We start from the raw sequence: 24,749 nt of genomic DNA, 5'->3' as shown, positions 1-24,749 counted from the left end.
TCCCTTCAAGCCTTTGCTGAATCTCACACACCAATTATCATTAAGCATTTTAGTTGGAGGATTGTGTGGGGGTGTGGGGAAGATAAGCTTTCATAAATAGTTGTTCCAGTTTTGTATCTTTTACCTTAACATGAACAAATACTCAGTGGCCTGTTGTCACACACATTTCACCCTCCATCCAGGTTAGACCAACAGCTAACCTGAAGAGATGGATGCTATAAGGGTTCCCCAAGTCTCAGACTCACAGGTCCAGGTAGGAAGAGATGCTAGGGGAATGAGGAGTTGGTTCACACCATCACTATCCCAGGGCTGCCTGTCTCTCTTTCCTCAAACTCAGCTTCTATGTCACTGAACACAATGCTTATGTTCACTTTGGATCATCATGATCCCTGACCTATGACCCTGAACTTAACCATGCTCTGTTTCTGGAATACAACCACAGGTCAATGGCAGGAGGAAAACTCATAGAGATGGGTCAAAGTGTGTGCCACCAACACTGCTCTGGAGCCCTGGTCTGTTCAATATGTGGGTGAACTGAATGAACACAGAACGATAGCACGAGGCTGTCAGATCTTTCCTAAACAGACAGGCACCCCCATGTATTCAGTGGTTCAGTGGTAAAGAATCAGCCAGCAATGGAGGAGACACAGGAGATGCGGGATCGATCCCTGAGCCACGAAGATCCTCTGGAAGAGAGCAGAGCAACCAACTCCAGGATTCTTGCAAGGAGAATCCCCATAGAGAGAGGAGCCTGACGGGCTACAGTCCTGGGATCGCAAAGAGTCAGACAAGAATGACGTGATGGCACAAGCACACCATGTTTTCAAGGATATACACATAAACTCTTCTAGTCACTTTGACAGCTTGGAAAGAGCTCTTGTGAGGCTACAGTGAAATACATAAGTGAAAGTATGAAATGCAGTATTTAGTAGCATTAAAAAAAATCAAATAAAACAACCCAGACCCAGAGGAAGAATTCAGAAATTAGGGTTGTCAAATTTCAGTTTATTCTATAGACAACATGCTGCCCAGCAAAGAGAATAAAATGACATAACAACAGGATGCAGCAAAAGCACTGAGATGGGACAGAAAATATTTTTTAAAATTATTTATTCACTTAGTATTGTACTCTGATTTGTATCCTACAGTTTTTAGGACAGACTAAACTGGAGAAGACACAGAGAAGAAGTTTATGACATCTACAAGTTTGATGTCCTTCACTTGTGGAAAAGCCTTAAGATCTGTTTATAAAGAAGAGGTTAGAAAAAAAAAAAAGAAGATGAGGTGATATGGTTTGTCCAGTAGTCTTGAATGCATGTGAGAGTTGGACTAAAAACAAGGCGACTGCCGAAGAATTGATGCTTTTAAAATGTGGTATTGGAGAAGATTCTTGAGAGCCCCTTGGACTACATGGAGATCAAACCAGTCCATCCTAAAGAAAATCAATGCTGAATATTCACTGGAAGGACTGATGCTGAGGCTGAAACTCCAATACTTTCGCCACCTGATGCAAAGAACTGACTCATTGGAAAAGACCCTGATGCTGGGAAAGATTGAAGGAAGGAGGAGAAGGGGATGACAGAGGATGAGATGGTTGGATGGCATCACCGACTCTGTGGATGTGAACTTGAGTGAACTCCAGGAGTTGGTGATGGACAGGAAGGCCTGGAGTGCTGCAGTCCATGGGGTTGCAAAGAGTCAGACATGACTGAGCGATGGAAATGAACTGAACTGAACTGAGGTGACTTTATGACAGCCCGACAGGAATTAAGGCCTGCTGGCAAAGTATTTCTCCCATGAATATTTTTATACACAGAAGAATGAACAATGGGAACTCAGCTTAGATAGTTTTTGGAAGGAGATAGGTCAGTGGTATCGGAACGTATGTAGACAACCCAAGAGTGGCTGCTGAGGGATTGGGTGCTATCAGTAGTGATGTTCACAAATGGTCATGGCCTAGGCACCTGGAAGCCAGGGGCCCCCAAGATTCCATGAACCCCTCCCCCTACCAGTTCTGTTATGGCAACTCCAGATGGTTACCTAGCACGCTGGGTCCCCCTCCTTCACTCCTGTCTTAGTCTGAGCCCCACAAAGCACCTGTGGCTCTGAGCTCTGGCATCTTCAACTTCTTTTTGTGGTTGAGAACCCTCTAGTTGTTCCCAATAGTAAATCAGGAAATCCAGTTTTTGTCATCCCTCAGTGCTGGTTAAACCAATGTGATTTTGCTTGTTTTACTCCCCCATATATTGGATATCTCCTCCCCACCCCTGGCTTCTACCTCTTCTACCACATGTCACCATGGCAGTATGTCTTCCCTCTTTATCGGATCTGAGGGCAGAATGTACCCTCATGGAAATCAACCAGGAGCTTCAGTTGCAGCTGGAAAAGTACAAGCAGGACTTCAGAGACCTCACAGAGAAATTCCTCGTATCCCAAGCTACTGCTTACTCCCTGGCCAACCATCTGCAGAAATATAGTAAGTCCTCGGGGTCATGGTCACCAAAGCAATGAATGATCACTGTCTTCCCTCTAAGAAATTGTAAGTCTTCAATATTGGTCTCCTTTTCCCTTAGTCATTTTGAATTCCATTCTGACCACAGTGCAGGAAAGGTAGTAGTGTGGCTCTTTTGCCTTCAGTTCCTGAGGCTGGGGAAACTGAGGCACAAGGAGTGAGGCACTTTTCCAAGTTGTTAGTGATGTGTAGGGGGAGATTCGAGTTAAAATTCCAGACAGTGATTCCTGGTGCCGGCACAGGAGTGCCTGTGTCTCTCAGGCAGAAACTAAGCTGTGTTGCCTGGAATCTTTTCTGTTCTGTATCTGATCCTGCATGCCTCTAGGCTAAACCTCTGGGACTAATGAACTCCATGGGTTCAAGGTTCCCTGAGGTCCCATTGGCAAAGCCCTGTACTATTTGCACTGGGGTAACGTGTGGTTACATACTGTGAGAAGCAGGGGATATGATTTATAGGAGCTTAAGGATGAGTCTGCTTCTCACTGAAACCATGGTCCCTGTGAGGCCATCAAGACAGGGACTCCCTGGTGAGAAGGAATTTGTGTTTTCTGACTGTGCAATTTCTCCTTTCTGAGTCCAAGAAAGCCATGTGACTCTGTGCCAAGAATGAAGGTGTTCCTTGTCAATCAGACAATCTGCACTTTCCCCTCTCTCCCCACTTGAGCTGGTGAAACTTTGGTGATACAGGTTGACCAGGAGTCCGGGAGACCCTGAGTCTATGCTATAAGATCTGTGACCAACATGAGGATGATGGTAAGTGGGGGCAGATCACCAGCCCCAGTAAAAACCCAACAGAGTGTGAGGAGGCCCTTTGCACCCACAGTCAGCCGGCAAATGGAATCATTTTTGCCTGTTCAGTAAGAGGGGCCTGGAGTAAGGAAAGAAGTCATGACCAGGGTACTTGCACAAAAAGGGGATGAGTGGAATCTTGACAACCTGTGTCTGTGTCACTTTTCTACAGTCATTTTCAGTGAAGCGATGAGGGAGTCAATGAAAAATGACTGACACAGAGAGATGTAAGAGGTAAAGCCTCCTATTTAAGAAAGTGAAATGATGAGCTTTGGGGAAAGGACAAACTAAGTTTTATTTACCCCACTCCTTATGATAGTCACAAAATTCTAGGAAAGACATTGTGAGGCTGGTGAAGAAGAAATGTCTCACCAGGACCCTGGTGTGGAGGTCAGGGTCACCTTTCACACCTCAGCACAGTGTGAAAGACGTGGACTCTGGGCCAAGCTCCCTGGGCTCACATCCCTGGTGGGAACCTTTCTGTGTCTCTGTTTCCTCCTCTGTCCGTGTGGTGCTCTAATAGGAACTCTTGTTTGAGTTGTAGTGAATACTGAGTAAATCTGACAAAGTTCTGACAACAGTGCCTGGCTCAGTGTGAATACACTTAGTTCATAGTTCTACTGTTCCTAATGACACAGGCTTTCTCAGGGTTTGGGCCTATCTCTTTCAGGTCCTTATGGTTTCACGTATTCTATTTCACACCAGTGTGTCCAGGTGAGGTTTATACTTAAGACACTTGTTCGTTACTGAGATCCCAGCATGAGGAGACTGGAGAAGGAGTTACATCCACCACTGAGGTGGCCCATGCTCCTCCCTTGAAGGCAGTGACCACAGCAGCAAGGCCGGCTTTCCCTGAGGCACTGTCTCTCTTTCCTCAGAGTGTGAAGCATGTAAGGACATTGTTGAATCCGTGTTGGGGGAGAAGCTGCCGGTTGAGGCGCGGAGGCCAGCAGAGAAGCAGGCAGAGAAGCCAACACTTGATGAAAGGTTGAGGTAAGGAGGGCAGGGATATTCATCACAGGCACAGGGCAGAATGTGATAAAATTGGTGGAGAACACCAGTTGGTGAATTATGGACTCAAGTTGTTATTCAGAAAGTAATTTACTTTGCTTTTAAATAAACTAGTGACTTGAATCCCATCATGAAATTCACTACATTCAAGTGAACCAGTGGCACTTAGCTCACTGACAATGTTGTGCCAATGGTACCTTATTTGCCTTTAAATCACAACCGCCTCCTGACTGACTACATCCTGGAATGCTTTATTGACCCTGTCATTCTTATGTTCTTCCCAATTCACACTAGCTATATGTGTCCACATTCTATATCTGGCTGTGTGTCATTCACTGGACAGTATTTTGTGTTGCCACATTAAAAATACAGAAAATAAAAAAATAAAATAAAATAAAAATACAGGAAATACTTTGTGTATTTTTTAATGAAAATGGGCATGGCTGAGTGAGGAACTGAAGAGACATCTTCATGATGCAGATTTAGGAAGACATTGATGCATGCATGTGCACTCAATAGTGTCTGACTCTTTATGACCCCATGGACTGCAGCCCACCAGGCTCCTCTGTCCATGAAGTTTCCAGGCAAGAATACTGTAATGGGTTTCCATTTCCTTCTCCAGGGAATGTTCCCGACTTAGGGATCAAACCTTCATTTCTTGTGTTTCCGGTATTGTCAGTCAGGTTCTTTACCAGCTGAGCCACCAGGGAAGACATTAGGTTACCTTTACAGAAGGACAAGATGAATGGAATGTCACGGAATCTCACAGGAGTACTGTCTGATACAGAGGAAACATTTTTTTATCTTCTTTCTCTTTGCCATAGGCCAGTCATCAGATATGGAGTAGGAAATGGCAACCCACTCCAGTATTCTTGCCAGGATAAGCCAATGGGCAGAAGAAACTGGTGCATTATACTCCATTAGATCGCAAGAGTCGGACACGACTGAGTGACAGAGCCAGTCATCAGATATGTGCCAGAATTCTATTTCAAGGTCTCCTTGGGGATGTTCTCACAGAAATCCCTAACCGTCTTTCATCTAACTCTTTGCCTTTCACATTTGTGTCTTCTCTTCCACCTAGGACGTGTGACGTCCTCATTCGAAGTCAGGCACGAGAGCTGACCCAGTTACGGCAGACACTACAGGATGGGAAAGATGACTCTGTCCTGCTCAAGCAGCACATCAAGGACCTCCTCACCCACGGTGACCTGGACAACCACCAGGGGCAGGGCTTCCGAGAGAGCCTGTCTGAGGGATACCGCCTGGCAGAGCGCCTTGCCTGCAAGCTCAGCCCAGGTGAGGGGGCCACAGACCCTGAGAGCACTGATCCTCTCCTAGGTCCCCAGGTGATAAGATGAACACCTCCACTGGGAATGTTTATCAGCTTTCCTGTTTCATATCCTATTTGGGGCTATGTAGGAGCAGGATTGTCTTAGGAAGAGGACAGAGGAGAAATGCACAGGGTGGAGGCCGTTGTATCCCAACGGTCTGCTTCCTCCCTGATGGACCATGGCCACTGGGGAAGGAGGCAACATCCAGCCAGTATTGAAGCGCAGAAAGGAGAAGGTGACAGGCAGCTTGTTAGAGTGAACAGAGCCCTAGATGAAGCTTGGAAGTTCCCAGGTTCCATGCTGAGTGCTGTGTTTATAACTGTGTGAGAATGATTGCTTTTCCTTATGTTAGTAACTGTTCTCATCTGCAAAATGGATCGAATAATCTGTTGATGGTAGCTATAGTGATGAAATTTGGGAATATTTACAAATACACTGCAGAAAAGAGAAAACCCTTCATGTTGGATAAGGTACTTGATAGAGTTGGACTTGGTGTTGGGAAAATGGTTTAAACTGAAGCACTCACTTTCCATGGAGATTTTCCCAGATAACACAGAAAAGCTACCTTGAAGAACCAGGATGTTCCCAGATGGAGGGATGTGGGATGTGGTTATTCTCCGTAGAGCAAGGACGGCATCTTGTGAGGCCTGAAAAGCTTTATGGAGCCTGTGTCTTTGGCAGAATTTGTGGCAGGATGGATGATACATTTGTAGATGTGGAGATGGGAGGTGGACAATGTGAGGTGATATAAGGAAGAAAAGGCAATTTAAATGTTTGCCCAATTTCAAGCAGGTGTCCTGAGGATGATCTACCAGTTTAGAAACAGACTGCCTGTTGGGTCAGAAATCCATGCTTGGGCAGCTATTTAAAGACAATGCATTAAAACTCCTGTACAGTACTAACTCACACATAGATATTTTGACTCTGTGACCACATGAGTCCCTGTGTCTGTAGTGGGTGAAGTGACTAAAAGCTGACTGGGTATTTCTGATTTTGTTTGAAGAAATTGATGAAGATGAAGATGACAAACAAGCACAAGAAACACCAACCCCCAGGTAACGATTATCTATCAGTTCAGTTCAGTCCCTCAGCCGTGTCCGACTCTTTGTGACCCCATGGACTGCAGCCCACCAGGCCTCCCTGTCCATCACCAACTCCCGGAGTCTCAAACTCAGGTTTATTGACAGACTCAATGATGCCATCCAACCATGTCATCCTCTGTCATCCCCTTCTCCTCCCGACTTCAATCCTTCCCAGCATCAGGGTGTTTTCAAATGAGTTGGATCTCCATATCAGGTGGCCAAAGTATTGGAGTTTCAGCTTCAACATCAGTCCTTCCAGTGAATATTTAGGACTGATTCCTTTGGGATGGACTGGTTGGATCTCCTTGCAGTCCAAGGGACTCTCAAGAGTCTTCTCCAACACCACAGTTCAAAGGCATCAATTTTTCAGTGCTCAGCTCTCTTTATAGTCCAACTCTCACATCCATACATGACCACTGGAAAAACCATAGCCTTGACTACATGGACCTTTGTTGGCAAAGTAATGTCTCTGGTTTTCAATATGCTATCTAGTTTGGTCATAACTTTTCTTCCAAGGAGTAAGTGTCTTTTAATTGCACGGCTGCACTCACCATGTGCAGAGATTTTGGAATCCCCCAAAATAAGTCTGCCACTGTTTCCTCTGTCTCCCGATCTATTTGCCATGAAGTGACGGGACCAGATGCCATGGTCTTAGTTTTCTGAATGTTGAGCTTTAGCCTACTTTTTCACTCTCCTCTTTTACTTTCATCAAGAAATTCTTCAGTTCTTCTTCTCTTTCTGCCATAAGGGTGGTGTTATCTGCATATCTGAGGTTGTTGATATTTCTCCTGGCAATCTTGATTCCAGCTTGTGATTCATCCAGCCCAGCATTTCTCATGATATATTCTGCATGTAAGTTAAATAAGGAGGGTGACAATATACAGCCTTGACATACTCCTTTTCCTATTTGGAACCAGTCCATTTTTCCATGTCCAGTTCTTACTGTTGCTTCCTGACCTGCATACAGATTTCTCATGAGACAGGTCAGGTGGTCTGTTATTCCCATCACTTTCAAAATTTTCCACAATTTGTGGTGATGCACACAGTCAAACAGAGAAGGCAATGGCACCCCACTCCAAGTACTCTTGCCTGGAAAATCATGTGGATGGAGGAGCCTGGTAGGCTGCGGTCCATGTGGTCGCTAAGAGTCAGACATGACTGAGAAACTTGATTTTCACTTTTCTCTCTCATGCATTGGAGAAGGAAATGGCAACCCACTCCAGTGTTCTTGCCTGGAGAATCCCAGGGATGGGGGAGCCTGGTGGGCTGACATCTATGGGGTCGCACAGAGTCTGACACAACTGAAGTGACTTACACAAAGACTTTGGCATAGTCAATAAAGCATGATAGATGTTTTTTTTTTTTTTTTGGAAGTCTCTTGCTTTTCCATTGATCCAATGGATGTTGGCAATTTGATCTCTGGTTCCTCTGCCTTTTCTAAAACCAGCTTGAACATCTGGAAGTTCATGGTTCAGGTATTGTTGACGCCTGGCTAGGAGAATTTTGAGCATTACTTTACCAGCAATGTGAGATGAGTGCAATTGTGCAGTAGTTTGAGCATTCTTTGGCATTGCCTTTCTTTGGGATTGGGATGAAAACTGATCTTTTCCAGTCCTTGGCCACTGCTGAGTTTTCCAAATTTGCTGGCATATTGAGTGCAGCACTTTCACAGCATTATCTTTTCGGATTTGAAATAGCTCAGCTGGAATTCCATCACCTCCACCAGCTTTGTTTGCAGTGATGTTTCCTAATGCCCACTTGACTTCACATTCCAGGATGTCCGGCTCTAGGTGAGTGATCACACCGTCATGGTTATCTGGATCATGAAAATCTTTTTTGTGTAGTTCTTCTGTGTATTATTGTCACCTCTTTATATCTTCTGCTCTGTGAGATCCATATCATTTCTGTCCTTTATTGAGCCCATCTTTGCATGAAATATTCCCATGGTATCTCTCATTTTCTTGAGGAGATCTCTAGTCTTTCCCATTCTATTGTTTTCCTCTGTTTCTTTGCACTGATCACTGAGGAAGGCTTTCTTATCTCTCCTTGCTCTTCTTTGGAACTCTGCATTCAAATGGGAATATCTTTCCTTTTCTCCTTTGCTTTTCACTTCTCTTCTTTTCACAGCTGTTTGTACTACCTCCTCAGACAGCCATTTTGCCTTTTTGCATTTCTTCTTCTTAGGGATGGTCTTGATCTCTGTCTCCTGTACAATGTCACGAACCTCTGTCCATAGTTTATCAGGCACTCTATCAGATCAGTCCCTTAAACCTACTTCTCACCTCCACTGTTTAATCATAAGGGATTTGATTTAGGTCATACCTGAATGGTTTTCTAGTGGTTTTCCCTACTTGCTTCAATTTAAATCTGAATTTGGCATTAAGTAGTTCATGATTTGAGCCACAGTCAGCTCCTGGTCTTCTTTTTGCTGACTGTATAGAACTTCTCCACCTTTGGCTGCAAAGAATGTAATCAATCTGATTTTGGTGTTGCCCATCTGGTGATGTCCACGTGTAGGGTTTTCTCTTGTGTTGTTGGATGAGGGTGTTTGCTATGACCAGTGCATTCTCTTGGCAAAACTCTATTAGCCTTTGCCCTGCTTCATTCTGTACTCCAAGGCCAAATTTGCCTGTTACTCCAGGTGTTTCTTGACTTCCTACTTTTGCATTCCAGTCCCCTATAATGAAAAGGACATCTTTCATGGGTGTTAGTTCTTGAAAGTCTTGTAGATCTTCATAGAACTGTTCAACTGCAGCTTCTTCAGCATTACTGGCCAAGGCATAGATTAGGATTCCTGGGATATTGAATGGTTTGCTTTGAAAACGAACAGAGATCATTCTGTCCTTTTTGAGACTGCATCCAAGTACTGCATTTTGGACTCTTTTGTTTACTATGATGGCTACTCCATTTCTTCTAAGGGATTCTTGCCCACAGTAGTAGATATAACAGTCATCTGAGTCAAATTCACCCATTCCAGTCCATTTGAGGTCGCTGATTCCTAAAATGTCGACGTTCACTCTTGCCATCTCCTGTTTGACCACTCCAAATTAGCCTTGAAACATGGACCTTACATTCCAGGTTCCTATGCAGTATTGCTCTTTACAGCATCGGAACTTGCTTCCATCATCAGTCACATCCACAACTGGCTGTTGTCTTTGCTTTGGCTTTACCTCTTCATTCTTTCAGGAATTATTTCTCCAGGGCTCGAAGCCACATCTCTGCATTGGCAGGAGCCACTCAGCCTCCTGAGTCACCGGGGAAGCCCTTATTGACTTGACTACTTCATCTTAAATTCAACATGGCTTAGGACCTGTGGGGAAGCACTTGGTGTGGAAGTTCATCTGTGCTTCCTGTTCCTGAAAGTACCATCCTGGGATGGTTGAGGCTCCTTCCTCATCAGAGCTTTGTGGCCGGTCTATTGGGTACCTGCTTGACCCCCTATCCCATCCCCAGACAGACACACTCCACTTCATATAAGAGAGGACAGTTCCTTCTGTCTTGAAGGGGCCTGCTCTTGTACTCTCTGTGACCACTGGGCATGCCTCCTGTCAAAACCAGCCAGCATGGCTTGGGGTCAGATCTTCTTCATTTAATTTTCTGTCATTCCTTTCCCATCTGGCACAGCATGGAGCTGCAGGAGGTTGAAAAGAAGGAAGTGCATGAAGAATCCAAGGATGAATGTGTTTTGATGCCTTCAATTCTCCAAGGAAGTTCTGATCAGCACCAGCCTTACAGTGATGACAAATTTAACTTTAATGAACTGGAAGTAGACATTGATCTGGATGGACCATGTGGTTACTCTCATGCTAAAGAAGATGAAATTCCAACCAATATCTCAGGTAGCCCCCATGTTATTTCTCCCCACAAGCTGTGTAGACCAAGGAAGGTCATCTCTTAGGACAGGTTGTATAGACACATCTTAGTCGAAACCAGGGAAAAGGCTCTCTTGTGGAACAGAGACATCAGGTGGGTCAGGGAGCTTTCATTGTTTTCTTGGCTCTGGGCTTGCCTCTGTCACCCTGACCCCAGTATCAGGCATTTGACCCAAATCAGTTTTGACAACTCTCACCCACCTCAGCTGGAAATCCACAGGAGGTATCTGTCAGAACTAGTTCGGAGCCAGTGTATTGTTACTTGCAGTGATCTAATTTTTGTAAATGTTCCTGGCCTCTCCAGAAATGATGACGGACTTGCCTCTTTATAAGGAGAGGTGATTTCCAGGTTTGGTTTTATTCCTCTCAACCCCAGTCTCCCTTTTCTCGATGTTGGCAGGTCTTAGCTAAGATGTTATCTGACACCAAGACAGACACAACTAACTGTACCATAGCCTCGCTTGGATGTTGAAGCAAGGCTGGGCTCTGGCAGTTCCTCCAGCCTTGAATGGCCATGGTTTCTGTGTAGCACCAAAGAGTCTTTTTGAGTTGAGGGTTAGTACAATTCACTGGGCTATCCTGGTGGCTCAGATGGTAAAGAATCTGTCCTCAATGCGGGGGACCCAGGTTCAATCTGTGTATCATGCAGATCCTCTGGAGAAGAGAATGGCACCCACTCTAGTATTCTTGTGTGGAGAATTCCATGGCCAGAGGAGCCTGGTGGGCTCTAGTCCATGCGGTCACAAAGAGACAGATATTACTGAGTGGCTAACGCTTTCACAATTCACCCATCACTCTAGCCCCAAGTATAAATTCCTCTAAACCATCAACAATCACATAATCTGATGGGACTAAGCAGTACTACAGAAATAATTCTAGAAAATAACTCAGCTCATGTTCCAGCATCTCTGTGGAAAATACATTTTTAAGTGCTTATACAGACTCAGAACAAAGGATGTTGGGAGAGATAGCAGCTCAAGCAGCAAATTTCCTCAATGGCTCTGGAAGCAGTCCAGTCTAATTCTCATAAGACTTAAGTGTCCTAGAATAACCTTGCTAAAGAATTATGTTCTTACAATGAGAATATTAAAGTCCTTGTTGTATATGTGATTACTGAGTAGATATGTGTGAGGTCTGATTTTCTTATTATGACCTGCTGTCTCTGAATTTCTTAATAGACAATGAAAATTCTCACAAGCAAGTGAGTGGACAAGAGCTCACATTTCCCAGGTAATTTGAAGATCTGTGGGCTGTGAATGTCAATGGTGACAGCAAGAGACTTCAGATCCACAGAAAAATAGAAAGTAGCCTATGTAACTCTTTCATCTATTCATTCAACAACAATTATCTCTTTAACAACGTTGTCTATTTATGTTTCACAAGTTTCTGCATTTCCATTTTTTAATCCTTCAAGTTTAGTAATGTACAGCGAGTTGACCCAGGTGAAATAACCAAACCTAGGAGTTCCTGTGTTCATGTGCTTTCTCCTGAGTGGTTAATGTAGGGTGAGATCCTATGGTCTTACACTGGTTTGGAATCAGCATGTTCGCAAATATTGGATTTTAAGGGAAGAAAACAGAATGGTATTCATATTACAACAAAATATTGAGAAAATAGTTCTTGAAGGCAGAATATATAGTCTACAACTCCTTTTTCGCCAACTTTGAAATACTAATTTGGAAGGTATATTTGTGCAAATAAAAAATTTTAAATTGAATGGAATAGAGTCCAAACTCAAACAAATTTTTAACTTCTTAACAGCTGTGTTGACTTAGACACAGGATATCCAGATCAACACAATGAGTGCAGAAAAGTTTGAACGGAGGTCCCAGTCCTCTGTGCATGCTGAAGGTCATGACTTTAGCATGCAGGGAATGTTCCGACTCCTCCTTCAATCGCTGGTTCTGTGACCAGTGTCCTGCGAATCTGCTGTCTCTCTCCCACCCCAGGGCAGCCACACTCCACTCCACCTCAGGAGGAGTTACGTCCCTCCTTAAGGGGGCTGCCCTTTTGCTCTCTGTGACCACTCTCAATGCCTGTCCTCAAAACCAGCCAGATAGCTTGGAGTCGAGTCCTCTTAATCATCTGTCCTCCCTTTTCCCACTGACACAGTGTGAACATGCAGGATGTGGAAAAGAAGGTGGTGTTCCCGCAATCCCAGGATGACTGTGTTTCAGTAGCTTCCACTCCCCAGGAAAGTTCTGCCTGCAACCAGCCTTACAGTGATGGGAAAGTTGCATTTGATGAAGAGAATGTGGAGTCTGCCGTGGATGGAGCCTGTGGTTGCTCTCAGGCTGAAGAGGATGAAATTCCAACTGGTCTCACAGGTAGACTTCACTACATCTGTTAGTCTACTCCTGGAGAATTAATCCCCTTTGATAGACCCTATGCTTACATCCTGAAGCCTGGTTTGAACCAGACTCTATAATTCCATCTAAAATAAGACATTCTATGAATGAACTTTCCTAAGTTCCCTGTCATGGGTGTCCCTGTGGTAAACCACTCTACCCAAGGTGGTCCAGCCAGACTCACGTGTACCTCAGCAGCTGTGGCACAGGAGGTACCGTTCAGGCTTCCTAATTTTGAGTGAACCTCTTAGTTCACATGAAATGCTTTAATTTTCATTTCTGGGTAGTGTCCATAAGTTCCTACACCTGTCCAGGGCTTTTGGCAGGCTTGTTTATACCTTTGGAGGTGTCACTACTTTGGTTCACTTCTATCAACCCATAGGCTCTCTCTTTTCCTTTGACTTATCTTGTTCAAAGTCTTCTGAAACCAGAAGGTAAGCCACACTGTCATCTTTTGGTATGTTTCTCTGAGCTAGGGCAGGGCCCTGGAACTTCCCAGCCTGATGAATGGCCACTGATTGCAGCTTTGAGATTCATTTGACTTGATGGTGTATGGATTCCACTTCCATTTAATCTCAGTGTATAATCACTTATCCCATTAATAAACAACATTTCAGATGAAAAAAGCCTGAGTATTATAGCAGCCTGAGGATGTAGCAAAGTTGTTCCCCAGGAACTGTGGGGAAAAGGATTTATTTAGCTGTTTTCACAGACTCACGACCAGGGTACTCTGCCATGACATATGATATCAAGGAAATTTGCCCATTGCCTCAAGAAGGAAACCCAGTGCCTTCTTATGAGGCTCTTTCTAGGGCCTCCTGGATGATTTCTGTCTCAACAGCCTGTTACCACATTGTGAAGATAGGCACAGGATTGGGCATTTTTGAAAGGCATTTGCCTGATATAACTCTCCTGTTAATTGATTTGCAGAAAAGAGGAATGATCATGATGACCTGAAAGGACCAGAGGTGGTTGCCCCGAGGTAATTTTGAATATCTGTGGGCTCTTTGTACAGTGCTGACATCTACAGACCCCGATCCAGGGAAAACCGGAAAGTGCTGAATATATTGTGTTGGCAGGTTTGCCCACCACTATTATCCTTTTTCATACTGTTCTCTGCTTTCACTGTGGTACTTCTATTATTTCCCGTTTCTTATTTACTTGTCAAGTTTAAAACCCAAATCAGTTGACCCGGGTGAACTAAGTCAGACTGGTGTTTTTGCACTCAATCTTTTATCAGATATGGTTTACAGAGTGAGATGCGTATCTGCTTTCTGTTTGGTGTTAGCTTGCTGGAATGTGTGTCATAATAATGTCAATGCAGTGTAAATGGAAGTGTGAAAGCCAATGTTTTGTGTCCTGTATGTGAGGCATGCTGCACCATCAGAGAGAATTCAGTCTGTTCATCAGCCTGTTCTTTGGCCAGAGCACTGAGCCCCTACTGCTCTTTCTCTCTTCTGCCCCTGTGAAACCACCCTGTGTCTCACACACAAAACAGACTTTTCTCTCCCTAATGGATCAGACCCTTGGCGTGCTTCACCACTCAAACATTCCACTAGAACCAGATAGAACTGTACAGTTTCTGATCAGTCTTGGCTTAATCTTTTGCCCTCCCTCCCCGACCAGGTTCAGCAGACAGATGCCACAGATGGTAGAAGATGGTGTCCCACAGAACTCTCTGGATGACTATTATCTGACTGACTCGGTTCTTCCTAACCTGTCAGACTCCTTCTGGCCTTATAGGAGCACAGCCGTCTTCTCATCTGAGGACCTGGATGTCTCTTATGCTCGGGATGTAACCAGTGAGTATTTTCTTATGATAGAACTCCACCTGGATGCCCAGGTAGACCCTGTGTGCTTCGTACTCCTCGCCTCTGGGGTGCTGAGATTTCTCCTCCCTGTTGGAAGTTCTGTAGGCAGTGATTTGAATCGGACTCTGTGGCAGAGTTTTAAGTACAGACATCAGGTGGATCTGGGAGCTCTGCTGTCTTCTTCATTCAGGTGAAGCCTACGGGTCAGGCCCCAAGTTAGATCATGGACCCAAGGCTGGTGTGACACACTCACTCACTTGTATGTGTGCAGGGGTCCGGAGATGACTGTATTTTCTCCTGACTCCTTTGCGATGTCTCTTCTTGTCCACACGGCTCCCATTTTGACACCCAAAGTGCCCCTTGAATCTCCGCGCCTTCCCACAGGTGCTCACAGCCTTCAGTATTTGTTCTCCCCTGGTGTCACTGCTGGCACCCCCAGTGTCTGCTTCTCTAAATTGCTTGTCTTAGCAAACCAATCATCTGGGCCCCAGGATGCAGAGAGCCCTCCCATCACCTTGCATGTGTGTTTCATGAAGCAAGGCAGAGCCCTGGCATTTTCCCACCCCATGAATGACTGAAGGATTCGTGTAGCAACTAGGATTCATGTGAGTCGAGGTTTTGTTCATTCCACTCATCATTCTGCTAAAGCAGTCAGCATATGATGAGAAAAGCCTGAGTATTACAGTATTCTGCAAGAATGCTGTGGGCTATTCCCCAGACTCTGTGGGGAAGATGAATCTTTAACTTTTACTGAGACTTGGAAGAGAATACTGTGGTGAGGATCTACCAGGGAAGGGAGATCTTGCCTGATGGCTCAGGAAAGTAAACCAAGGAGAGTCTGAGAGATCCAACGTGAGGCATCTGGAATATCCTTCGTAAATAGCCAACTTGAGGCATCTGGAATACCCTTCTTAAATAGCCTATCATCTCATTGCTGATATAAATGTCCCTATGGTAGTATTAGACAGTGGATTATTAATTTACACAAAGAGATCTGCTAAATGTTTCTCAACTTGTCTGAATTTATCCATAGAAAATCTTGCTGATCTTGAGGATGAGGAAAATCAAGACATCATCTGTTCTAGGTAACTATGGAGAAACACAGGTCTGACATCAGTGGTGACATTTGGTCATCTCAAATGCAGGGGAATCAGAAAGTGCTGAACATGCCTAGTCCTTCCATTCAGACCACCACAAACTGTCCCTGTAACAAGGTTATCTGTTTTCACCCTTTATGAATCCCTCTCAATTAGAGTAAGTTGCAGTCAGTTGAAGCAGGGCTACTGATGAGCCACAGGATTTCTTGTACTCCTCTGTCCTCTCCTTTTCATGAAAACCAGGATGCCATACTTATCTGCCTTTGTCTTTGATCTTAAGACCTTGGCAGGTATTTCATGGCAAGAAAAGTAACTAGGGAAAAAAAAATTCATGTCCCATCGCAGTATTAGAGAAATTGGTCTTGCAGACACAAGATTTCTAAGAGTCCATTATGCTGCCGGAGCTGGTGTTCATCTGGATGCAGCATGTAAATTTCAACAAAATTTATGGAGCATTTGAAGCCGCCTTTGTGTTCTGAGGGCGTGTGTGACATGACTATGTGTCCTGGGGTGGCTCCTCCCCTTCCTCCTGAGCTCATTTCTTCTCTGTGCTCAGAGCATCTGATGCTCACTCTCCCTTACTCTCTCTCACTTTCCCTTTGCAAGTGCTTTCAGGCCCAGATTGGGGTTGTGGGTGGGGGGATTGTTATGCCTCCCTTTAAGGGAAATCCCCATTTGTTTTTCCCAACATGTCCCTTAACCCTCCCATCAAAACCAGCTATGGCTCCAGGTTGACTAATCCCTCTTGTTTAACCATCTGCTCTCCCAACCCCACAAATCTCAGTATGGAGCAGCTGGTGGTAGAAGAGAATGAAGTCCACCAGGACTCACTGGATGAATGTTGTCTGGCTGCTTCTATTGGCCATCATCTGGAAGGCTCCTGTCATCCTTCTAGGAGTGTCTCCTTCCCAACAGAGAAGAGAGAAGTTTTCTTGGCTCTAGATGTAAACGGTGAGTGCTCCCAGACAGGTTCTTAGGCTCGGGTCGATTAGAACTATGTTCTCAGTTTGAACTTTTAAAAGGCGTCATGAGCCTTTGCATTCTTCTTGCCCCAGGCTGCCCTCTGTCACCTGAACTCGTTTCACCAGCACAGGCTTGTGGTATCAAGTCAGACCAGAGAGGGCAAGTGGAGGGATAAGGGCAGAATCTCAGCTCCCACTCTCTCACCTGCAGGAATTTGTGTAACAGAGCTCTGTTTATCAAGATAAGAATCTTTAGAGTCATGAAATTTTGCTACTAATTGTATTTCTTGAAAATGCAAGCTCTCTGGCTTTGCATTCATAATTGCAATCTGCTCCATATTTGTAATACATGTTATATTGTTCCCCAACTCCAGATTCTTACCCCTTGGCTGCCTATCTCCCTCTGAAGCATTTAGATACTAGGTCCTGAGCATCAAATCTGTCTATGTCCTGTCATTTCCGTGAAGCCAAAAGCTGTCTCTGTTGTTCTATCCTCTAGAAACACCCTTGTGTTTCATCCTTTGTGCATCAAAAGGTGTCTTCCATGTGTGGCTTATAGTTTCAATGTTTTATGCAATCTCAGTGGTATAATCTCGTGGAAACTATCTATAACTTGTGTGTCTGATTGGGCATTGGCCTAATTTATGGGCCAGGTCCCCTTGGGTAGGAGTTCATAGGGTGTGGAAATTAAAACCTAGTATGAAATCCTTCTTGGGCTATTTTTTTTTTGTACTTTTCCTATAGGAGAATCATTCTTAATGTTAGGACTTTGATACATAAGATCATCTTGTAAACCAGAAGAAACTCCATTATGTATCAGACTTTATCTGACTTCTTTTAAAATGATATTGGGCATATAAATATTGTCTGTCAATCAGTTGGTGACTTTTCACCTTGGAAGCAGTTTCTTTCTTATTTCTCATTCTTCCCTGAGGAGCAGAGAAGCAAAGGCTTTCTCAGGATCACAGTGGTTCACAAACCAGAAAGGGAACACACAGTTATTGTGCACCTGCTGTCCTCCATGCTCTTCCTAAGCGAGCTCCTAGTGCACTATAACCCCTTCAGCGCTCCCAGGCACCCTCTCAGGTAGCTGTGGTGTCCCATGGTGGAGCCGAGGACACTGAGGATCAGCAGGTCCCTTCCCTGGGCCCAGACTCCTGGCCACTGGCAGGTGGGACACTGACCTCTCCTGGGCCCGACTCCCTGGCTCAGGCTCTGTCCTCTCCTCTCAGCAGTCGGACCATCAGTGACTCAGAGAGGATGTTGCTCAGGTTTTTCTCTGCCCTATCCAAATGATTTGCAACTATCTTAATCTTCAACAGAAAGTTGCCAGAGGGCTGCAGAGAAGCCCTGTGGTCCCTCACTCAGACCTGCCAGCTCCCAGTCCCTCTGTGCACTGTGTCCCAAGGGCAGAGCCAGCGCTCCCCGGCCCCTCCAGGTGGAGCCACAGCTCCACAGGGCTCTCTCTGGGAACAGCCAGGGTGAGAGTCCACGCCGCTCCCCACGCCTGACCCCAGGTCACCTGCTGTCACGATGGGTCCAGGTGGACCTTCAATTTGGCTGTGCTGAAGCCATTGAAAACTGTGGAGCTCTATTTCAGAGACACTGACCGCCGGGTGTGGGTTCCCGTGAAGAGGATGAGTGAGGCTCAGACACGTGACTCAGATATGTGTCTGAGATGTTTGTGAGTGTGTGATAGGGCCCAGTCCCGGGAGTCCATTGTTCACAATGGGCCGGGAAAGGCCAAAGCCCCTCAGATGGATTAAGATGAATGAATAGAATATCTAACTATACAGCATCCATCCTGCGTCTGGGTTCACATGATAACGTGAGGACAGTGTGAATAGCCATTATGCAGCCATGCGTGTATGAGTAGTCAGGTCTACCCCATCCTCTCTGTACAAGGAGAAACCCTGCAGAAACAACACAGACACTTGATTTTTAAATTATATCTTTATCTTCTATTGGAGGCTTTTCCCCACACTAACAGTATTGGGCAGTATTGTTGATGATTGATAAAATGTTTGGTTATTATATATTCTGTGAATGCAAAGAATATTCAAAGCATAGGTTTAATAAAACCCATTCTCAAGAAAGGCAAATAAAATTAGATGATGAAATTACACAGTGCTAATTAAAGACAATCCTAGACATCGATTCATAATAACATTGGAGAATATTAGTTTTGACAGTACTTTCAAACACCAAATTTGTTGATATACAAGGATTTACCCTTCAGCATAATGTGAATTATCATAAAATCGGATGAAGTGTCCTAAAACATGATGATTAATGTTTAATGAAGTTTGCCTGGTGGAAATATGAAGGGCACACCAGACTGAGAGAGGTGCTTTTGGAAAAAGCCCTGGAAGCTCACAGAGGCTCCTGGTACAGGGCTGGGGTCAGAAAGGGGCCAGCCTGAGCCTAGGAGGATTTGCAGAGGGTGTTGTGGGAAGTGATGTTGCAGAAGAAAGAGGGACAGAAGCCAGGAGCCCTGGAAAGGCAGGTGAGGAGGTTAGATCTGTGTAGCAGGGAAGGGAGGATGAATTTCCATAAACTGAGGCACATGTAATAAAACAGGATTGGGGGGTGATAAGCCAGGTGACCTTTGAGAGTGTGGAGAGGACTGAATCAGAGAAAGCAGTTGGAAGGAGGTTGGATGAACCTTTGATGAGAGTCAGACTCAGATGCTCTCCTGAAGACTAAGAGATAACAGGCACATGAGAGACAGTTGCAGAAACAAACCCTGTTGAGGGTGCGGACGCATAAGGAGGTGAGAGGAGGGCCCCACAGCAATGGAGAGCAGGCCCTGGCGGCCGAGACCTCACAGCAGCCTGAGCTGCACCGGAGGAGGGAACTTCATGCCTGGTTAGCCCAGGTTCTGTGAATATGTACTCATTTCGCAGTAGAAATATATAAACAGATTTCATCACGAGCACTGTCAAGGCACCAGTGGAGGGACGTGTATTGAAGGAGTGTACTTATATAATCTCTCTAAAGAGACACAAAGATGATTCCAACAGGGTCTCAGCCCTCTTTCCCACTAGTTCTAGCTGCTAATACCATCCATCCCCATTCTGCCCCACGTGGGAATAGGTTTTATTCTATATGTACATGTACGGGTGAGTGGAAGGGTAGACAAACATTTCAAGCAAGGAAGTTCAAAAGGGTCTGGAATGTACTGTATTTTCTCAGCTCAAATTCTAGTAGGACCTGAAGCTTTCAGGCCATATGTCTCTTCCTGATCTTTTATTCCTGTGGGTAGATATCAACAACTCTTTCTCCCCCATGCCTAGAGGCTTGTCTAGAACTTTCTCTCTAGGCTCCAAGACTAATAAGGCTAATAACAGAATAAGAGGCTTGACCTCCTGTGTCACCCAAACCCTCTCGACTCAAGTGGGTGATTTCTCATTTCAAGAAACTGCAGCCTAGCACCTGCCTTCTCAACACCCCAGTCCCAGCCATAAATACGGCGCCTTCTTCACATTGATGTCTGCCATTGTTGTCTGCGTTATTGGGTGGTTTCACTCATGGGCTAGGACAGCAGAAATGGGCCCTCTGGGAGGGCTTAGCAAGAAAAAGCTTTCCTTGGTCCAACGAACCCTCTTTTCCTTTCAGGTGACACCTGGGAGGACTCTCACCAGGAACCTGTGAGTTTCCCAGGGTCAGAGGTGCCAACTTCACAGGCACAGCTTCACAAAAGCACCCACATGACTGATTGTCTGCAGCGGCAGCTGGACCAGCATCTTGACTGTGGTGACAGCAAAGCCATTCTTGGTGTTTCTTCCACCAACTGGGCCTTTACCACCAACCCTGATTCTGGAAACCAAGGACCACTCTTTCTAGGTAAGAAAGAAAAGGGGATTAGAATGCTCTGGTCCATGTGCTGGTTATCACAAAGCTCTGGGTGGAGGAGGCAGAGGGCCTCTCCCAAACCCGCTGTCAGCCCAGTTGAAACCCGTGACACTCTAACAGAGTGAGGTGATCAAGAGCCTGGGACTTAGGACCAGCTCAGCCTCAGGCCCTGGTTCTGCAAACTCCTGCTTGTTTAACTGAGACAACTAATTTATCTTCCTAGGTATTTGCCTCTCTCATCCCTGAAATGAACTCATGAAACTTCTATCTCCTTTGCATGATTGTTGGGAATCTTAAACAATATAATGTCCAGGGCATCTGATTCGCTAAAATTTGTTTGATAACCACTGTGAATATATAATATCTAAGCTTTGTGTATTTCTGGTGCTTTAACGCTTACAAAATGATTGCACAATGATTGTTTCCTCTAAGGTAGCATAAGCTTTATGGTCTCTACTTTCTCTAAACCCCATCTTCCCTTGCTTTCTCAGGAAGGTAGCTTGGCCAGTATTTTCCTCTCCTTTCAACATCCCTCATCAAGGCAATTTACTCCTGTTGGGTGCTCCCAGGAACAGTGTATTAGCAACATGCAATAGGAGTGTAAACACTGGCCCTGCAACTCAGTCCCATGTTTGCTTTTCATATCCAGTTTCTTTTCCTCATTTTCCCCTCATTTTGAAATAAAGGGCTACCCTCATTCTTGAAGTGCACCCATCAGTCTCTTTTATGACCCTCCATTTAAGTCATTCTCTCCACTCATCTCCTTTTCCGTCTCCTAGTCTTCCTCTCCTCTGGATCCACCTCTGTTCAAGTTTCCTTCAAAGAGCTTTCAGACCCTCACATCCATTTCATCTGGGACGTATTCATCCTTACCCTCCCTCGCTCTCCATATCCTCCACTGGAACCTGGGGCTGCCTGCTGCTCCTCCCTCAGGCTGTGGCTTCATGTGAGGATCCAGGAGAGACCCACGTCCTCAGGTGGAGCTGAGCTGAGAAGGAGCCCCCTGGTGCAGCACCCAGCGTCTCACGGAAAGTGCTCAGGGAGGGAGGGGTGCAGAGCCTGACAAGAGCCAGTAGGTCTTGTGGTGTTTATTGTCTCCTCTTCCGCTTGTCTCTCCTTTTCTTGTGCTTGGTCTCCCACATTCTCAGCCAAGACTGAACCCCACTGGCTCAGTCACTCTGTTTCCTGCTCACCTTCCATGGAGACCTGAGCATAAATCCAGGCTTCACAGCAGATTTTGCAGCAAAGGGTAGACTTAATGCCCTTTACTTTCACACCCCTTCACACTGTGACTCCCATCTGCCCCCCCCCCATATCTCCTAGTTCCTGTCACCAAATACAGCTTCTTTCTCATTCTTCTTATTTTTCTATTTTCTTTTCCAAATTCAACTCATCAGGAAGCCAACAGAATGATCCATTCAATAGCTCAAATCCTTCATTCATTTATTCTATCACAAACACACTCACCTGTGAGTTTTCTTCCATTTTTATCATATCATCTATGCCTTATATAAATTATGTATAAATATCATATGTAGTGTGTGTCTATATACATGAAGTGTATATTGATGCACATTTAAAAGTTTTCCAATTTAGACTTCCCCACTTCTTTTCTCTCATGAGGTTCTCCTTCAACTTCCACTTTCCTTCATCTCTTCCCTCCCAACAGTACAAACTACATCCTGTAGGAGTTTCTTGCCTTTGTCTTTTCTACCTAGGAATTTCTTGTTGTCATCCATTTTATTTTCCTTGCTCATTTTTGGCATTTGGAAACATGTTTGCCCTGTGGCACACTTAGGAATACTGGGTAGTATGAGGAAGATCAGCACAAAAGAAAATATAAAAATATCTCCATTGCTTCACCTACCCATGGGCTTTCATTTGGCCTTTCTTGTTCCTGGACACTTTTGGTACCTGATGTCCTTCTTGGGTGAAGGAATAAGTCTTTGCAATTCATGAATAACAGTGGATCCTGTTTGCTGTGGTTTTCTCTTCAGAGCTGGATGCTTCCATCAGAATGAAGAACCCTCGCAAGCTGGAAGGTGAGGGCTCCACAGCAAGCACACAGGAGCATCCAGTCTGTAACAAGATTAAAGGCTTAAGTGTTCTGAAACAGAAGATTCTCAGAAGAAAACTGCTGTTTGGCAAGTGGAGACTAGCATGCAGATTCCCTGGCCTTCAAGCTTAGGGTACAGAGGTAATCCCATGCACTTCTTCCTTATGCTCTTTATCTCTTATGGCTCAATCTCCCACTAAGTTTGCTCTTCCCCATTTGTTCACTCAACAGCTGACACACCTCTGTGTGGTCTTTCCTCTCTTTTCCGTGGGGGCTGCCACCCTGCAGTGGCCTTCCCTCTCACTCTCCGGTTTCCACTCTGACCCGTACTGTTTCCCCACTGCTACCATCCTCATATTCCCTCTGACCTTTCCTATTAGCCACAAGGAAGCCCAGATCCATGGTCCTCCTCATCAGAAGAGCCGCATTTAAGCCACTGAAAACATTGGCCTTCAATCATACACATTCTTGGTTTCCTCACCTGACTTTCCTCCTTGCCTCCAAGCCCACTGCCTCTTTCGTTCAGGATCATGACTGAAGGAATCTCTCACATGTGAGTTGGCTTCTGGATAAATGAACCTAGGGCAGTCCTTAACCCTCAGCTTTTCCACCTGAATAAGAAATGCCAGAGCTGAAGGAAAAAGCCTTGATTACTAAAATAAAAGAAGAACCTGGGTCATAGGTGGGAGTGCTGGACTGGCCTGAGTCATGATTCCCCTCAGGCCCTGATGGGCAGAACTTTGCTAATGTGCAGGGGCTTCCAGGAACTCACTGGAGCTGGCATTAGGGGGAGGGCAGTAAATGGCCCCCTAAAGGGACACTGGGGAAAAGGAGATAGAGAAGCCAGGTTTTCAAAATACACAGAGCGTGAGATGGACAGCGCTCGGACCTCTCCAGTTTTACTCACATTATTCCTTCTCAGTATTAGTCAAAGCCCAGAAAAATGAACTGAGTTGAAGTCTGATGGCAGGGAATGTAGGACACCATTATACTGAATTAACTTGGGCCACATTTATGAAGACCCAGGGAGATACACAAGAATACAAGATAATCATTGCTTCTGACCATCCAATTGAGAAGGCCAATTATATATGAGAGTAACAGAAAAAGACCAAAAAATCTTTAGGGCCAGTGGGGAGAAGTCCATATTGGACTAGAAGGAGAAAATAAAAAGAGTGATGTGAAATAGTGTAGTCTAGTGTGTAGTTCTAAATCATGCTATTGTAAAATGAAAACGGGTAGGGTTTTGAGCTAACATGAATGCCTTAACCCAATCCATTGAAATTCTGATTTTAAAGTTCTGAGGATGAAGTTTGGATATCAGTATCTTTCCAAGCTCTGCTAATATGCATCAAGGATCAGAGGACAGTGGATCGGATAGGATATAAGTAACCAATATGGCAATGGCCTATGAGTGGCTGCTTCCTCAAAAATCTGAATATCAACAATTAAGGGAATTTGCATTCTTCTCTCAACAGAACTATTTTGTACAGCCTGGAGAAGAGAAAAGAGAAAAAAAGAGATGTAGATAGTTAAGTTAGATATATAATCTCTCTGTTTGGATTGAAGTTTCTCACAATTTTCTTAGTACAATTTACAAGAAAACAAACAAACAAATAAACAAAAGAACATTACAAATGCCTCAACGTATAAAATCACCCCTCCCCTTGCCACAAGAATACAGTTTGGTATTTCCTTTTCAAATGTTAAAATGCACTTGCAGTTAGCTATTCACTAGACGTGTTTCACAGACTACTAACTGGTTCAGAAGAGCAGATGCAACAAAGTTTTTTTCACTGAATATATTCTTTATGCAAAAGCCCCCTAATGAGTATTAGGCTTTACCCTGCTATGTTTACCCTTTTACACACCCATCTATCAGTTCCGTTAAGTTCCTCAGTTGTCTCCAAATCTCTGCGACCCCATGGACTGCAGCAGGCCAGGCTTCTCTGTTCACCACCAACTCCCAGAGCTTGCTCACATTCATGTCCATTGAGTCGGTGAGGCCATCCTACCATCTCAT

General features: G+C 44.8%; 1 protein-coding gene across 1 annotated transcript; it reads left to right on the top strand.

Annotated features, from left to right (window-relative positions):
• The first annotated feature begins 2,349 nt into the window (after positions 1–2,349).
• Positions 2,350–15,041, top strand: LOC122676725 (putative neuroblastoma breakpoint family member 5). The gene is made up of 6 exons (XM_043876317.1): positions 2,350–2,476; positions 4,180–4,294; positions 5,394–5,608; positions 13,876–13,927; positions 14,689–14,747; positions 14,947–15,041. Exons 1-6 carry the CDS (start codon positions 2,350–2,352, stop codon positions 15,039–15,041), a joined length of 663 nt encoding a protein of 220 aa, XP_043732252.1.
• Positions 15,042–24,749: the final 9,708 nt, after the last annotated feature.

Source organism: Cervus elaphus, chromosome 20 (assembly GCF_910594005.1).
Source record: "Cervus elaphus chromosome 20, mCerEla1.1, whole genome shotgun sequence".
NCBI classification, from domain to species: domain Eukaryota; kingdom Metazoa; phylum Chordata; class Mammalia; order Artiodactyla; family Cervidae; genus Cervus; species Cervus elaphus.
The sequence above is the reverse complement of the archived record's forward strand: the minus strand, read 5'-3'. Positions and strand labels throughout refer to the sequence as shown.

What these genes read in the sequence shown, in the direction of transcription:
- LOC122676725 (XM_043876317.1), top strand. Translation starts at nt 2,350, where the DNA reads ATGGAAATCAACCAGGAGCTTCAGTTGCAGCTGGAAAAGTACAAGCAG. An exon ending in ACACTTGATGAAAGGTTGAG is followed by an intron (nt 4,295 to 5,393) that starts GTAAGGAGGGCA and finishes TCTTCCACCTAG; the next exon opens with GACGTGTGACGTCCTCATTC. An exon ending in TGCCTGCAAGCTCAGCCCAG is followed by an intron (nt 5,609 to 13,875) that starts GTGAGGGGGCCA and finishes ATTGATTTGCAG; the next exon opens with AAAAGAGGAATGATCATGAT.